At 41.4% G+C, this 16,651-nt stretch overlaps 1 protein-coding gene across 1 annotated transcript in view; it reads left to right on the forward strand.

Moving 5' to 3' along the window:
- Window positions 1-13: 13 nt before the first annotated feature.
- NMT2 (N-myristoyltransferase 2) overlaps window positions 14-16,651 on the forward strand; it is a 31,476-nt gene continuing 14,838 nt past the window's right edge. Inside the window, exons 1-3 of the mRNA XM_063303577.1 lie at window positions 14-186; window positions 12,064-12,199; window positions 15,831-15,975. Of these exons, the coding sequence (XP_063159647.1) occupies window positions 77-186; window positions 12,064-12,199; window positions 15,831-15,975 (391 nt within the window). The 5' untranslated portion in view covers window positions 14-76. The remainder of the gene's footprint in view (window positions 187-12,063; window positions 12,200-15,830; window positions 15,976-16,651) is intronic.

A 16,651-nucleotide genomic window follows, 5' to 3' on the forward strand; every position in this document is an offset into this window, starting at 1 on the left:
GCGCGCCGGACCAGCTGCCTTTCATAGGCTTCTCGCGGGGAGTCCCTCCTACCCTCCCACCCACCTTCCCCCCGTGATGGCGGAGGACAGTGAGTCTGCCGCCAGCCAGCAAAGCCTCGAGCTGGACGACCAGGACACCTGCGGCATCGACGGCGACAATGAGGAAGAGACGGAGCACTCCAAAGGGTAGGGCCGGCGCGGGGGCGCCCGCAGGAGCCGCCGCCGCTCCCGATGCGCCAGCCGGCCAGCCAGCCCGAGCCAGCCCGGGGGCTGCAGCGAGTTGCTTGGGCGCGCGGTCGGCCCGGCCGGGGCGCGAGCGAGCTTGGGGGCAGCGAGCCCCTGCCCTGAGCCGGTCTCCTGCAGCAGCGACGGGGGCGGCCCCGGCAGCCCGGGACTGGCGAGCAGGGGCGGCCCGCGCGGCGCAGAAGCCACGCGGGGCACGGAGCAGCCTTCCCGGCTAGGGCTGTCGTGCGAGGTGGGAGGCGAGAGCCGCTCCCCGTTTGCTGCGGGGCAGGCGGAAGTCGCGGGACCGGGAGGCAGGGTTTCCCTGCCGGGGAGGCGGCGCGGCGTCCCTGCACGGGGCTTTTCGCTCGGCGCGTGTCGCTGACACCCGCAGGCTGGCGCACCGCCCTTCCCCTGCCGCCGGGGCCGAGGCTTCGGCCTCTCGGCTCGTCCGCCTCCCTCCGACGGCTCTCTGCTGCGATTTCCGTGCGGGGCAAGGCTTCCGCGTCTCCCCCCTCTCCCGTCCTCCTCTTCGTTTCCTTCATGTTTCCTTTGTGACCACCTCCCATCCTTTGCAGCCACTTGCAACGCGGGCAAGAAACGCCCGCGTCGTTTTCACTTCGGGGAGGCGGTCGAGTTCGCCGTGGGAGCCAGGCTGGAGTGGCGGGCCCTTACCACTGCCAGGCACCCTTGTGGTGGTTGTGGGGGCTGACTCGCTCTAGGGATTGCGGAGGGGCGGGAGGCTGGATCAGCCACTGAAATAGATCGGTGCGGATCACAGATGTGGTTTGGGGCACGGCGAGGTAACATGCGCCTTCTGCACCTTAGCTGGCCTGGGTTTCGGACTTTCAGGTGTCTTCCCTGCGCCTTGCTGTTTGTAACATCTCCGGTGAAGCGTCCTTAAGAACTCGAAAGCGTCCACCCATTTTTGGTGATGCTTTTGTTGGTCTGACCTGTATTGGATATTTTTCTTTCTCGTGGACCTGCATGGCTGTCATTATTTTTTATGTGTTTCTGCTGCCAGCTCATACTGTATCTTTTCGGTTCTTTTTTCCCCCAGATAAAATAGGGAGCAGGAAAAAAGCATAAATAGATAATAACATGTTTGGGGATGGGTGTTAAATGCATGATTTCACTGGGTGCTCCAACCTTAAACTGCTTTTGAATGCCAAGGCTTTGATGCCAGTGAGGTTAAAACAGATAGGCAGAGTTCATTTTCCACAGCCATCCATCCTGTAGTTGAAAAGTTTATAAGACAACATTTGCAGATTTGACTACTTATTTCCCAGATGATGTCAGTTCAGTAAACTTGTTATAGTTAACCCCAATAGATACATAAAAAGTTCAGAGTACTTGAGTGACCTGTTCTAGCTGCAAGACTTACCCTACCCATTGTATAAAGTTATAGTTTAATTTGTTTGGTTGCAATTTAATATCTTGTGTGAATCTGCCATTGTAATTTGTAAATCATTGTTTATGGCTTAGCATGTTATGTGAAACTAAACAGTCATTTAGTAAACCATGATTAAGCAAACTAATGTTTAGAAGTATGTATCAACCAGTGTGGAAGAACCAGCTGGATTCATGCTAATCTACAGCCAAACCAACCATGATATATGGCTTTGCATATTTATGAACCAAGATGCCTTTTGGAAGCATGGTTTATGGCAGAATATATTTATTTAAAAATAAAACCATGGCTCAGTATTATGTACAGGTAGTCCTCGCTTAATGACCACAATGAGACCGGAATTTCGGTTACTGAGTGCTAAGATCATTAAGCGACTCCGACCTCATTTGATGACCTTTTCTGCAGTGGTCATTAAGTGAATCACTGTAGTCATTAAGCGAATCATACAGTTCTCCATTGATTTTGCTTGCCAGAAGCTGGCTGGGAAGGTCAAAAATGGCGATCACATGATCATGGGATGTTGCGATGTCATAAATGCGAACCAGTTGCCAAGCGCCCAAATTGTGATCACATGACTGTGGGGACGCTGTTACAGTTATAAGTGTAAGCACTGGTTGTATGTTGGTTTTTTCAACACTGTTGTAAGTCTGAACTGTCACTAAATAAATGGTCATTACATGAGGACTACCTGTAGTCTGCCCCAATAAGAAAATAATTCTTTTTTTCAAGTTGAAAAATCTCTTAGAATATAGAGAATATGTGCAATGCTTCCATTTTTTAAACAAAAATTGTATACTTGTTTTGGCTCATTCATGGATTTTAATGGGGAGACCAGATGTTGTTATACTGATATTTGTAACTTTCCCATGTTTTCCCAATACGTTGGTATTTCTTACCAGGAAACACAACTGAGGAAAAGACCCAATTTTACGACCATTTTTATGGCAGTCATTAAGCAAATCCAGCTTCCCCAATGGGCGTGTTTTGCCAAAAAACAGCAAAAAATGTTGCAAAACGCAATCACTTGACTGCGGGATGCTGTAACTAGTTGTAAATGCAAGCCAGCTGCCAAGCGCCCAAAATGTGATCGTGTGACCGGGGGTGGGGGGGGGCGTGCGACGTTTTGCAATGCTCAGAAGTGCTTTACAGGCCATAAAGCACTCATTCCGAGGCCGTCGTTAGTTCAGACCGTTGTTAAACGAACGGTCGTAAGTCAAGGACTACCTGTAATTAGAAGGGACCTTAGCAGTCATCTAATCCTTAGGGTTCATCTGCCTGCTCAGTGCAGGGTCCATTGCAGCATCTTTGACAGATGATCTTCAACCTCTGATTGAAGACTTCCAGAGCAGAAGAAATCACTAGTTCGTATGAAGTCCTGTTCTGCTGGCTGAGGTGAAAGTGAAAGGTCCCCTGTGCAAGCACCAAGTCATGTCTGACCCTTTGGGTGGATGCCGCTTTTGCGACGTTTTCTTGGCAGACTATAGAGGGATGGTTTGCCATTGCCTTTCCCAATCGTCACCTTCCCAGCAAGCTGGGTACTCGTTTTACCAACCTTGGAAGGCTGAGTCGACCTGAGCCGGCTACCCGAGAGAGAATCCAGCTTCCGCTGGGATCGAACTCAGGTCGTGGGGGAGAGTTTCGGTTGCAATACCCCCACCTACCACTCTGAATATAATTATGAAGTTCTTTCTTGTGTCTAGTCCTGCCCTAATAGAGGCTAAACCAACTCCCTTGTCTGTGTGATAGCAACCCTTCAGATATTCGAAGACTCTTATATCTTCCCTCAGTCGTCTCTTCTGTAGGCTAAACACACCCAGATCCTTTAGCCACTCCTCCGAGTGCTTGGTTTCCTCATTGTCTTGGTAGCCCTCCAGTTTGTCACTGTCTTTTTGGAACTGTGATGCCCAGAACTGGACACAGTGTTCCAAGTGGGATATGAGCCAAGCAGAATAGAGTAGAGTTACTTCCCATGATCTGGGATCTGTGCACCAATTAATGCATCCAAGATAGCATTTGTCTCTTTAGCACCTGAATTACATACTGTTGCTTGGAAAAACAATATGAACGTATCTTTGATATCTCCAAGTCAGTCTCAACTCAAGGGAGATTTCGTTTGTTTGTTTGTTTGTTTATTTCACATTTCTATCACCGCCCATCTCCCCCTAAAAGGGGGACTCTGGACGGTTTACAATAAAATTCACCTTAAAACCTCACATCATAAAATCACCAATAATAAAATAATAAAAACATAAATATAAAATCCAAGTGGGAGATTTCCATTCCGTTGGGAGAACTTTAAATGATTAAAGAAAGAAAGAACTGCTGGCAATTGTAATTTAATCTGCAGGATAACTTATAGCAATTTATAGCAATAATTAGTTTGTGTCTCTAATCTGTTTACATCCTACATATTGTTCAGTGGCTTTTAAACCAAGGGAGCACAATTTTGGCCTTTAACATGGTATATGGAAAGGTGAGGCACACTTGGAAAAGTAGAGGAAAGTGCCAGGGTAAAAACTCAATTTGATTTTATTGCATTAATATAAATATCTAATTAAATATACTTATATATTTAATAATTTTTCCCTTCTGGCATATATACATTAAAACTTCTGGAAGTCTTAGCGGTTGCCTTGTGGTGTGCACCCCTGTTCTAAACCAATTGGAATCAGCAATATGAAGCACTCAGTGCAAGAATCAGAAAAGACATCAGTGCCATCATATAGTTCTGTAATTAGAGACTGGCCTAGATCTTTGCAGGATATTGAGCTGGAGGAGAATTGGTTGCATTTCCCAAAGTTATATTCAAACTTCCAGACTTTTTTTCTCAGTGAATTGCAAAATTCATTCTAAACCTTTTTGCTTCACTGTCTAGTATTTAGTTAGTATCACTTTGGTATATTCCTCTTACTTTTGCATGTCCTCTTAAATACTTGGGGAGGAGTTTTGCATGCACATCATCTCTGGTTCTATCACCAGCATCTCCAGGAAGGTCAGAGGAAAAAGCCCACTTTGAAAAACACAGCCAAGCATTCAGAAAGTACTGAGCTGTATGGACCAGTGCTCTGATTCACCATATAGTGGTGGCCTGTGTTCCCATTAGAACAGGGATGGGCAACCTTTGGGTAGCTATTTAATGTTTGGGGGAGGGCTGCAAAGAGGGAGATGAAGTGGCAAAGCCAGCACCATATCATTCCAGTAGACTGAATCAGGATTGTCATTCCAGTAGATTGAATCAGGAGTCGGAAGGAAGCTTGAATTAGGAGTTTCTTTATTTTTAACTGTGTAACGCTTAGTTTTAGGGCATGTACTACAATTTTTGTGCATTTTTTGCCTTAGAATGGTGGCAGATCGCATGGCTGAGATCAGAAGGGACTCAAGAGTTTTGAAAAAAACAGTTTGAGAAATGAATGCAGTTCCTGGGTCTTAGAGTGCCTTCTGCATTCAGAAGTGATAAAGATGCCAACATGGGCTGTCTTTTTTGGAATTCCTCTCCTATATTTTCAAGTCTCTTGCTAGCTCTGATGCTTAAGGAATCCCCCCTAAATTTCCAATCTTCCCTGAAGCCATGCTCATTGATGGTTATGGAATTCTTGTCCAAAACATTTGGAGGACATGGGGCTAAAGAAGGCATATCTGATAGGCAGCAGTTGGTCTGAGCTAAATTCCGTGTAGAAAACCTGAGTTCAATCTTGAAATTACTTCTTTTAATACTGTCTGCTATTAGTGGTATTGTTCTTATGGGCTAAATATTTAGCATAACTTTTCCTATAGTGCAGTTCTTTTTTGTGAACAGAAAAATAGGCAGCCATGATATTTCTGCTATCCTTCAAAGAAAGAGAATCATATTCAGAACGGAGACAGACCATACCATCCAGCCTTAAGTACTATATACTGTAATCATTGACCTGGTCATCAGGTCAGTCAGCAATTTGTAAAATCATAAAATATACTTGCACATTGTTTTCAGGGAACATCAGTGTGTTACAAATACATTTGTGTATAACATCTGGTGTGTTAAAATGTGTTTACTTGTTTTTATGGCTAGTAGAGGAAGACTGACTTTATAATGTCTTTGCTTCTAGCCATTCCTTCTACTTTTCTCTTGGTCTGCTTTTTGAACAATGTTAGTCTGGAATTTAATTGCTGCTGGTTATTTTCCCCTGAGTTGTTCAACTAATCAGTATGAAAATTCTGAAGCTTAGAACTATTTTCTTCTCAGCAGGAAGACAAAATGGAAATTTAACACAAATCAAAAGTACAATATATTATCTATAGCAGAACTGAAAGATTTATAAATACTGGTGTGTTAATATATCTTCAAGCATAGTACCCTGTCCTAAAAGTAATTTCATGTACCGTAGTTATTACATTTTTATTTTGTCTGCAGCTTATACAGGACTTAACTACGGTTTTGTAATAATCATCGTTATTACATTTTTACTTTGTCTGCAACTTATACAGGACTTTGGCAGTATTCTATCCCAATCTGTTTAGTTTTAACTATATAATGCAAGTGTATTAGTGCACACTTTTTTTTGGCTAGGAGCACATTTGGATTTTTGAAAATATATGTAGGGTGTGCTCACAAAACAGCTGCTATAGGACACTTTCTGTTCACTGATTCTTTCCATTTTGTCATTGCCAGCCAAAAAACACCATTTAATAGAAGGTGAACTTGTTCCTTAGATGTTCTCTACCACCCTGTGGGCCATAGAGAATTTAAAAAGAAATTCAGAAACAACAAATCAAAGCAGATTGTTCAATACTAAAAGAAACATTAAATTTGCTTTTTTTTCCTCTTCAAGCAACAGTGAAATTTGGGTGAAAAGCCACATTGCCCAAGTTTGGCTGGATGATTAAGTGGGGTTCTTGTGTGTGAGCCCACATGGCTATCCAAGGCCACTTTTCCACATTTCTTGAGCAATATGAATACATGGAGGAGACCCAGGTAAGGAAATAAATCAGCCACGGTGACAAAGTGTCAAAATAATAAGTTAAGCATGTGAGTTACTCCATGCAAGTTTAGCAACAGAGTGAGACAGCCACATGGTTGGCTAACCTTTTCCTTTTTTTCTGCTAGTAAATAACTTGGCAAGAATAACATGGCAGGTTAACAGTCATAAAAATAAAATAAGAGATACATAAGAAAAATAATAACAGTGAGGACGACAGAACATCCCTAAACATTTCTATTTATTTATTTATTTATTTAAAGTGCTTTTAGTCACCTAAGTTGCGTGACTCTACACAGCATACAGCAATATTAGCATAATATACATCACTTAAACCAAAGTTATAAAACCACAACATCTTCAACAATATATCTCATTTAAAACAAGATGGATAAAATATTACAATAAGCCAGTATCCTATCCACAATCACATTCCGTCCTCTTACTAATGGCATCATAAATGATCAGTGTTGTGATCCCTCACTGTACTATTTCAAATGTTTCTAGAATAACTAGCTTTTCAGCGATGTGTGGAGTGATATTTGGTGGCTGTTGATGTATTACACTGAATTGCATGTCTACTGAAGAAAAGTTGTGGATATACACTATGACTCCATGTGGGCAGGGAGTGAATGTAACATTCCTAATTTGGGAAATCTGAGGGAGATGGGGGCGGGTGTTGGCTGAGGCCTTCAGGTAGAGGCATGCAAAAAGCTTCATGTGTGAAACATTTATCAAAATGGACCATTTTCACTGCTTTAACAATCAAAATGGCCCACTTCAAGGTCAGAACAAGTCAAAACAAAACCTTTTAGTTGGAACATCTCAGCCTCAAAATGCTTTGTCATCTGTAGGTTTGGAGACATTTATAGCAGCTTTTTGCTTGATGGGTATTGGTTTCTTTGCTGTCATGGAGAAAGTAGGCTTTGAGAAAAAGAGTATCACTCTGAGAAAAGGGATATAATTAGAAAGGAACCATTCCTTCACAGACTGATTTCCTCTTGCAGTTACCTCTCAGAAGATCAGGTGGCTTCTGTTATTTGCAGATTTGCATATAAATAGCTGGCAGGTTGGTTTCATGAACATGTAAACTAAATGATGATTTTCCTGCCTGGTATGAAATCAAGAATAATCTAGGTATCTTGGTAGACGGAGTTGGGGTGGACTCAGAAATTTCAGTGAATGTTGCTATCAAGAGTGAGGAAGTTCAACTGTGAAGTTCTGGAAATCAAATTTAGGTGCTCAACTGGAGGTAGAAAGTTGGGATTGCCAAGGTGATCTCTGAAATGCTGCTTGTTCCAAGTAATGTGCCAGATAGGTAGCTGAAGACGAAGGGACTAGACCATAGAAGATATAACACTACAGAGATTTAGATTTTATTAAGTAGCAGAGAAAATTTTTTGCACAAGCTCCCACCAGGGAGTGGGCTGCACTCCACATGGTTGAGGCTTAGGATCAAAAAGGCAGCAGAGCAGTTTTAAAGTGATCCCTGGGGAAAAGATAATAGTAGCTAAGATCAATCTAGTTTAGGCTGTATTATCCCAAAAGGATGAGGATGAAAATGCTTTTGATATCCAAGTGGGATAGAAGCAGAAATAGGTTGAAGGAAGGAAGGAAGGAGTAAATATGCCACAAGACACATTTGGCAAAAGTTATAATGTTAGTTTATTTATTATTCAAATTTATATAGCCACCGGTCTCATGTGTATGACTCTGGGTGACTTACAAACAATTAAAACAAATATAAAAACAACAAAAAGAGCAAGATAATTATTTTTTTTTTAAAAGGAAAAAACAGTAGAAAAGCATATAGAAAACCATCAGAAATATTGGATGTTGGAAACCTAGATAATAAAATTGGAGAGCTTGATTTTAAAAGAGAATACATGAAGGAATGTTTTCAAAACAGGCCTACCTGTGCTTTCAGTCTAGAATGAAGGGGTTGATGGTTCCATTAAAACAGAAGTTTCAGAGTTAAGTTGTAGGCAGAAATGAGCCAGCAAGTTTTCTACAAAAGATTAGTCTAACAACTATACCAGATTCTCCTTTGAATACAAAAATGTAGATTGCCTGCATCCAGAAGTGGTTTGTAGTGTTCTAGATTGAGTTCTCTGAAAAAAATCTGTTGTAAAATTGACTAGAGATGCAGGTAGTCCTTGAGTTACAACCACAGTTCAGACCAGAATTTCCATCACTAAGCAATGTGGTCATAAAGTGCAGTGTCACGTGGCCACGTTGCTTAATAACAGCAATTCAGGCAGTCCTGGTTGTCCTTGTAACCCAAGATGCACGGTTTGTTAAGTGGGAAGCAGAGAGAGTCCCAGGTAAGCAGCGTGGGGGTACTGTGGGGAGATGGAAGAGGCCCAAGGAGGCCTGGTGCAGGCCACGCATGTGTCAAGAGATGGGGTGCTTGGTGTGTGCGAGTGCAGGGAGGAGGGGAAGAGGGCGCGGGGTGCGTGCTTGTGTGTGTGCAATCACAGGGAGGCCATGGAAAAAGGGCCAGGGGTGCATGCATGCGTGCAGTTGCAGTGTGGCTGTAGAAAGAAAGTGCAGGATGTGTGCAATCACAGGGAGGCCGGGAAAGAGGGCACAGGGTGCTCAGTATAGCACTGAACAAAGGGGCTTGTGACTGGTACTTGAAGTTCCAACTGTTGCCACACCCCTGCAGTCACATGAACAAAGTTAGGGTGCCTGGCAACCAGCTCACACAACCAGTTGCAGTGTCCCATGGTCACATGATCACCATTTGCAACATTCCCTGCTGGCTTCCCACAAGCAAAGTCAATGGGGAATCTGGCAAGGAAGGTTGCAAGTTGCTCGGGTAAGTCTCCCCGCCCCTTTCTTTGCTTGCACGCACCCCGCACCCTCTTTCCCCAGCTCCCTGTGATTGCACACACGCATGCACCACCCCGCGCCCTTTTTCCACGGCCATAGGCATTATAGAGTTTGAAGGCATGGAACCCAGCAAAATTGAGATTACCAAAATGGGAATACAAAAAGCAAATCAAGAAAAGGATCTGGACATGGAACAGCTGTGACAAGAAATTCTGGACAAAGCATTCTTATGGGACTTACAAAGTAGGCTGGTGAAAGCTCTGAAGACTTTTTATAAACCAAAGAGTGATGAAAGATAAATCCTGCAATGCCATAGGGAGGATTTAAAGGTTAAGATTGTGCAGAGCAAAAGAAACAAATACAGCTAGTCCTTGCTTAATGACCACAATTGGGACTGGAATTTTGGTTGCCAAGTGAAGTGGTCATTAAGTAAATCCAACCCAATTTTATGACCTTTCTGTGGCAGTTGTTAAGTGAGTCACTGTGGGTATTAAGCAAACCAAGTGGTTGTTAAGCAAATCACACAGTTCCCCATTGATTTTGCTTGTCAGAAGCTGGCTGGGAAGGTCAAAAACAGCAATCATGTGACCAGTGGATGCTGCAATGGTCATAAATGTGAACCGGTTGCCAAGCACCCAAATCATGATCACATGACCGTGGGGATGCTGTGACGGATGTAAGCGTGAGGACAGGTTATAAGTCAGTTTTTCCAGCGCCATTGTCAGTCTGAACAGTCAGTAAAGGAATGGTTATTAAGTGAGGACTGCCTGTATAAAGTTGGACTATTTAATCAAGAATAAACTGTTCGTTTGATATTTCTGGTAACTCCTAATGGATTTTTTAGTAAATCAGGACTGAAAAGATGACAATTTCCAGATTGCACATAGATAAAGGTTAGGCTATGAAGAGAAGAGGTTTTTTTTAATTTGTAACTTTAGAAGAGGGTGAAAAGTTACTATATTAGCTTCTGCTCTGTGTGATGAAAGTTGGAAGCCACTTTTTTGTTATTGTCTTTGTTGCCTTTTTCTTTTCATTTTCTCTTCTGCTTTTTTTCCCCTTTTGTTTTTCTTTTTTCTGTACCTTCTGAACTTTTTATTTTTCTTTTTTCTTCTAGCTTAGTTTATATTAGTTTTTACCACATTTATTAAAAACTTCTATAAAATTATTTAGGAGAAATTTCTGTGGAGTTCGCTGAGGCACAGTCTAGCTTGTAATGTGTGATGAGTTTGAGGTTATTAATCCCAAGGAAGGGGAGGAGATCCTTGGGACTGCCATTGCAGCCCCCTATGTTTTAGAGCCAAGTCCTGCCATGTGGCTGGATCCTGGCATGGATCCAACTGTGTGGCAGAGGGGATGGTTCCACCAGCTCTGAAAGAGACTCAAGAATTTATCCCTGGATCCACTGAGCTGGACAATTTCCAGTCACTCAAACCTTCCCTTTTTAGGGAAGGTCGTTGATAAAGTTTGCAGCTTCAAAGGATCCTGGAAGAAATGGATTATCTGGATCCATTCCAGACCCTAAATATGTCCAGAAGAGTTGGATCCTGCCATTTTTTTCTACTATTTTTATGCCAGACAGGGTACTTTTCGTCTCAAATTTACGATTAAGCTGCATGATACAAAGAGAGTGCAAGGTTTCTCACTTGTGTGTTCCTTGTAATGTTTGCACAGGGATGGTGTACAAATAGGAGAGGGTGAATTAGAAAAGGATAGAATTCCCCTCTCCTACCTATTTTCCCTTTTAACGTGATATCCCATACAATTTTTATTTACATATGATCTCCCAGCCAAACCACAGTGTCTGAATATACTATAATTCCAAATGGATGGGTGTGTGTGTGTGTGTGTAATTTTTATTAATGATTTTTTAAGAAGGAAGATAAAAACTTGTCTTCCTTTTTGAATGTAATTCCAAATGAGTGAAAGAAACATTTGGGGGTGTTTCTGGGGAAGGAAATGGCAGGATGAAGATGAAGATGAGCTTAACACGTATACCCCTTTTTTCTTTGGAAGCTTCTGTACATTTGTATTCTCAGCAAAGTAGGCTTGGGAGCACATGTTGGCCTGGATTGATTGATTGATTTGTTTATTATTTATTTCTTTGGTTTCTAAGCCACCTACTTGCCAGACAATTCTGGGCTGCTTACAGGGTTAAAAAGAATGGAAAGCAAACATTACATGAAAAGGCAACTACGCAATTGTGTGCCTTTAGCTTCTAATTCATAAATGGCCGCTTTCCTGCAGTCTCGGCTACACTTTTACTTTTTAAAGCTTCCATGTGTTGCAAAGGTGACATGATAATATCGGGGGGGGGTGGGGAGGGGGGAAGATTGAAGAGTTTGGCCTCTTTTTAATTTTTTTTTTTAATTGGGAGAAGGTATATTTTAAGGCAAAATGGGTGCAATAGACTTAACAGAGGCTCAGTGCATCTATTTTACCCCTTCCTTTAAATACACACACCTGCACCCCCATACGCAAACAAAAGTACAGAGCCACAAATCAATAGTTTTGCATCAGATTTTGGCTCTTGCAGGATAGCAGCACTGCAAAAGTGGGGCTACACGTCATCTCCAGGTTGCTCATGGGTTACCTTTAGCTTTTCAAGGCTTATAATGAATTGTTTTCTTGCTTTTTTTGCAGAAGTCCAGGAGGAGAATTGGGAGCTAAAAAGAAGAAAAAGAAGCAGAAACGAAAAAAGGAGAAAACGAATTCCGGAGGTACCAAATCAGACTCTGCTTCTGACTCCCAGGAGATTAAAATTCAGCAGCCTTCAAAAGTGAGAGCTTGGCCTTTGTTTTCACATCACTATTTTACTCTTTTATACTATTAGTGACCACAAAAATCTTTTTTTTCCCCCTGAATTAAATCAGATTGGTGAACTGACCCAATCCATACATTCAAATTAATGATTGGAATCAAATCAGCTTGGAAGTTCAGATTGAATCAGTTATTTGCATTGGCTCACTCCAATATTTTTAACAAATCAGATCAGACTCAATTCACATAAATACTGTAGTTTTGTAACTGGGTTTTTTTCCTACAGATTCTCATTAAATTTGATTTAAAAAAGAATTTGTTTTGGATTTTTTTTCAAAGAAGAGACTTTCAAGAAAATTCTGTGGTTGCGTGTGGTGTTCTTACATATATTGAGTACATATATTCTGTGGTTGAGTGTGGTGTTCTTACATACATACAGTCCCTCCAGTGGGAGGAGATGGGTGGTGACAAATTTGATAAATAAATAAATATTTACTTGTGCGGCAGCCAATGGCTGCCTCACAAATGTCACACCATCATTTCTCCAGTGATTTTAGCCTCCCTGTTTGATGATGATGATGATGAATCAAATTTATATGCTGCCCGACTCCCAGTGACTCATCCATTAGTTCACTTCCAAGCTAAGGCATTTTAAAGAAGGTCCTCCTGCTGTCACCATTAAGGAAGAGTTCTGCCCTTGAAAAATCATTAGAGAATTTCTTTTTCTGCGTGGTGATAGTCAGCCAATCAAAAATTGTGTGGAGAATTTCAGAAGACAATTAGTACCTGCAGTGCTGATGATACTTATATGTAAATGCATGTCTCATGCTAGAACTACCTATGTAGAATGAGCTTTCAGGCATGGCTGTTTTCAACCATCAAGGCTGCTAATTTAACAATTTATAGATAGTTTTAGCATAGTGTGTATATATTGTTGCTATTTCCCCAAAAGTCAGGGATACTATTTTTAGCTGCGGTGCATATAAGAATTTTAGCCCCAAAGATCTTTTGTATCCATGGGACTTGCCTAATTTATTCATCTATCTGAACTAATGTTTAGCATGGTGGGATTAAAGGTACTCTTTTAAATGTAGATTTGAAGCCATATCTCTCTGAAACAAACTTAGTGTATGTGCTGCCATGTGCTTTCTGTCACTGAACTCCACATGAATTGATGAATAAGGCAAATGAGACCCAGCAGAAGGGCATAAATTACTATATTGGAGAAAGTTCTCTAATGTGGGACACTATCTTTTTAGCATCATTTGAATATTAACGTTTTGAATTTTCTGTGATCACAGTTTAATTATTTTAACACCAAAATATGCTGGAACATGAATGAAATGGAGGTGCAGCATGATTTCTGACTAGATGCTCTAAAATCTACAGAAAAGAGTAGAATTAAGTTTCCCACTGGAGGAACCTTGCATATTTTTTAGAACAGCATTATGACTTTTACTTAAGTATTGTATTGCATTGCATTGCATTTCAATGAATAGCAACTTGCTCCCCATCCACCAAATAAACTATTGCAGCCCTCCAGATCTGTGGAAACTAGATCCCCCAGAATTCTATGCTGTATCATCTGGAAGACAACATGCTGGCTGGAAATATTGGGAGTTTCAATACATCTGGAAGGCAGCACTAGGAAAAAAAAATGGCTGTAGTTGATGAATATCAATCCCTGATTCATCTATCATAACATTTTACCTAGTGGGAAAGGAGGGATGTGAGGAAAGAGCATGGAGTAGTGGTCTGTCTTTCGGTGACATCAGCAATGATAGCTCAGCAAAGATTGACCATTACTCCATGCTCTTAACTGGGTTGGGTGTAATCTGAGGCCAGCATTAAGAACATTGAGACAAGTAACAGTAAGTGATGCTTGGGCTCATCGCATGTGAACAGGGTGAGGAAGAGGAGATGACATCTTCTGAATGGACAATAGGTTATTCACATGAACAGACAAAACTTCATCTGAATCAGATCATTGGTTCCTCTTCTCTGAGTTCCTGCTCAGGTCTCAGGTAGAATTTTTTCCCCAGGACTTCTTTCTGTGCAGCATTGATTAAGAGTTGCATGCAGATTCTGTTCTATTCAGAAATGTCAAGGTTTGTGTCCTGGATTTTCTGCATATAATTTTGAAAACTTGGGGTGGAAATCTGTGATGCTGTGTCCATCACGGATTTACTAGACTGGTATATCTTACAGCGTTCTCAGTATGCATGATGTGGAGAAATTATGAAATCATCGTTACTGTTATGGTAGCAGAACCTAACTGATCTTCTCTAGGCTTGGAAACTAAATAGGGTCAAGCTTGGTTAGTACCTGGATAGGGAATATTGGGTCTATACTGGGAAATAAAAAAATAAAACATCCCAGAAGGAGGTAATAACACTCACTCTGTACTGTTGTCAAAATTCTGCATGAAAAAAATCTGTTCAGTCACCAGGAGCCAAACTCAATTCAAAGAAGAAATAGTAGCAGTAGTAGTAGTAATATCACCTTGCAAAGATAGGATCAAAATTACTTGCTTCTTCCCCTACCCTAGAAAACAGCTTTTAAATGCTACTGTCATGTATTTCTCTCCTTTCTTCCCATTCAACACAACTAATTTGCTCACCAACTTTAGTCTAAGCACTTTAATAGCAATAATAAAGAACTAACTAACTAGTAAGTTGAAACGTGGCCTTATCTGAATACACTTTCAGCCCTTTGCCCATTAGTTTTCATGTGATGGGAAAGCTCTGCTGTTTGCTGTAATGTTGTGGGTCTTGCTTTGCACTGATAGCAAAGCAATATGCCAAACAGAGGCAAAGGTAGATGAGACTTATATAAGAAATGGGAGGGAATGGAGATTGTCTTTTCTGCTTCTCATCCCTTTATTTGCAGCTCCAAGGGGTCCATATGATCACTCTATATACTATACAGAAACTTTACTGATGTATCTTGGAATTAATATTTGTTTGCTTTAAATACAGCTCTGTTTTTCATCCAGAGATTGTTCTACATAAGATAAGTTTGCTGAAAGTGGGAACAGATTTTTGCAGGATAGCTTTGATGACAAGGTGTAATATATCAGGTAGATGCAACTTACATAAGAAACGGGAGGGAATGGAGATTGTCTTTTCTGCTTCTCCAGGTCTTTGACTGAAAAGTCTTGTGCCAATCTTTTCCCAGTCACATCTACCCGGCTCAAAAGAGCCAGGAGGTGGGTATGTTGTGGGTCCCTTCTATGAGGGAAGTTCATCTATCAGGACCACGATAGAGCCTTCTCCATGGTGGCTCTCTGCCTGTGGAACATCATTCCCCTGGGGATTAGATTGGCCCCCACCTTGATGCTTTTCCGAAAGGCCCTAAAGATCTTCTGTCAGCGGGCCTGAAGACCCCAGACAGATGGAGCCGTTCAAGCAGTTGATTTGATTGTGTGTAGCCACCGCGGGGTAGGGGTTGACAGGTTTTTATACTGTGGATTTTAATTTTGTAAGCTACCCGGAACTGCTGTGTGTGAGTTGGACGGCCATATAAATTTGTTTAACGGATGGATGGATGGATGGATGGATGGATAGCACACTAGCTTGGTAAACCCAGTAGGGTTGTGATAGTATTAAAGGAAACAGCATTCTCCTTTTAACTGCAATTTTTGCCTGCAGAATCCAGCCATTCCGATGCAGAAGCTACAGGACATTCAGAGAGCCATGGAGTTGCTCTCAGCCTGTCAGGGCCCAGCAAAGAATATTGATGAAGCGACCAAACGTAAATACCAGTTTTGGGACACACAGCCTGTGCCCAAGCTTAGTAAGTTTATTGCTGGTGACCAGATTTTAAAAATATTGATTCCTTGTTCATGTTTTTGTTTTGTTTGGGTTTTTTGCATTTTTTAAAATGTGCAGTTTACAGATCACAAAACGTTCACTCCAGATGCACAGATGAAACCATTCAGTACTCAAACAGCTTTCAGTCTAAGTTAAAAACGAGTTTTATTATGAATTAAGTGCAAAATTGGGGTTTGGAAAACTATAATGCCCAATTTTCAGCAGTTAAGAGCTAAAGACCTTCATGCCAAATCTTCTAAGAAAATTTCTTCTTATTCATTTCAGTGTATAATACTTACCGTCCTTTGTCAATTTATATCTTAGTCTTGAATAAAAATTTTTTAGACAGAAATCCCTAGTAAAACAAAGGATTAAAGAAGTTCTTTTCAGATGACAAAAATAAGTTAGCAAAAGTGTCAGCAGCAGCATGAAGATTAGTCAGATTTGAGATCACGACTAAATAATGGTTCCCAACCTGTAGCCCAGGGATCAGTGATGGTCTGCAAGGGTACGACAGGTGGTCTCTATAGCAGATACCTCATGAAAATGGTTTTTTTTTTTAACAGCCAAACTCATTTAGTTGGGGCAGCAAAACCTTGTGAGATTTGGCAGTCTTGAGATATTTGGAGCATTTTAAATTTTAGTTTTCAAGAAAAGAA

This window comes from Candoia aspera, chromosome 4 (assembly GCF_035149785.1).
Source record: "Candoia aspera isolate rCanAsp1 chromosome 4, rCanAsp1.hap2, whole genome shotgun sequence".
NCBI classification, from domain to species: Eukaryota; Metazoa; Chordata; class Lepidosauria; order Squamata; family Boidae; genus Candoia; species Candoia aspera.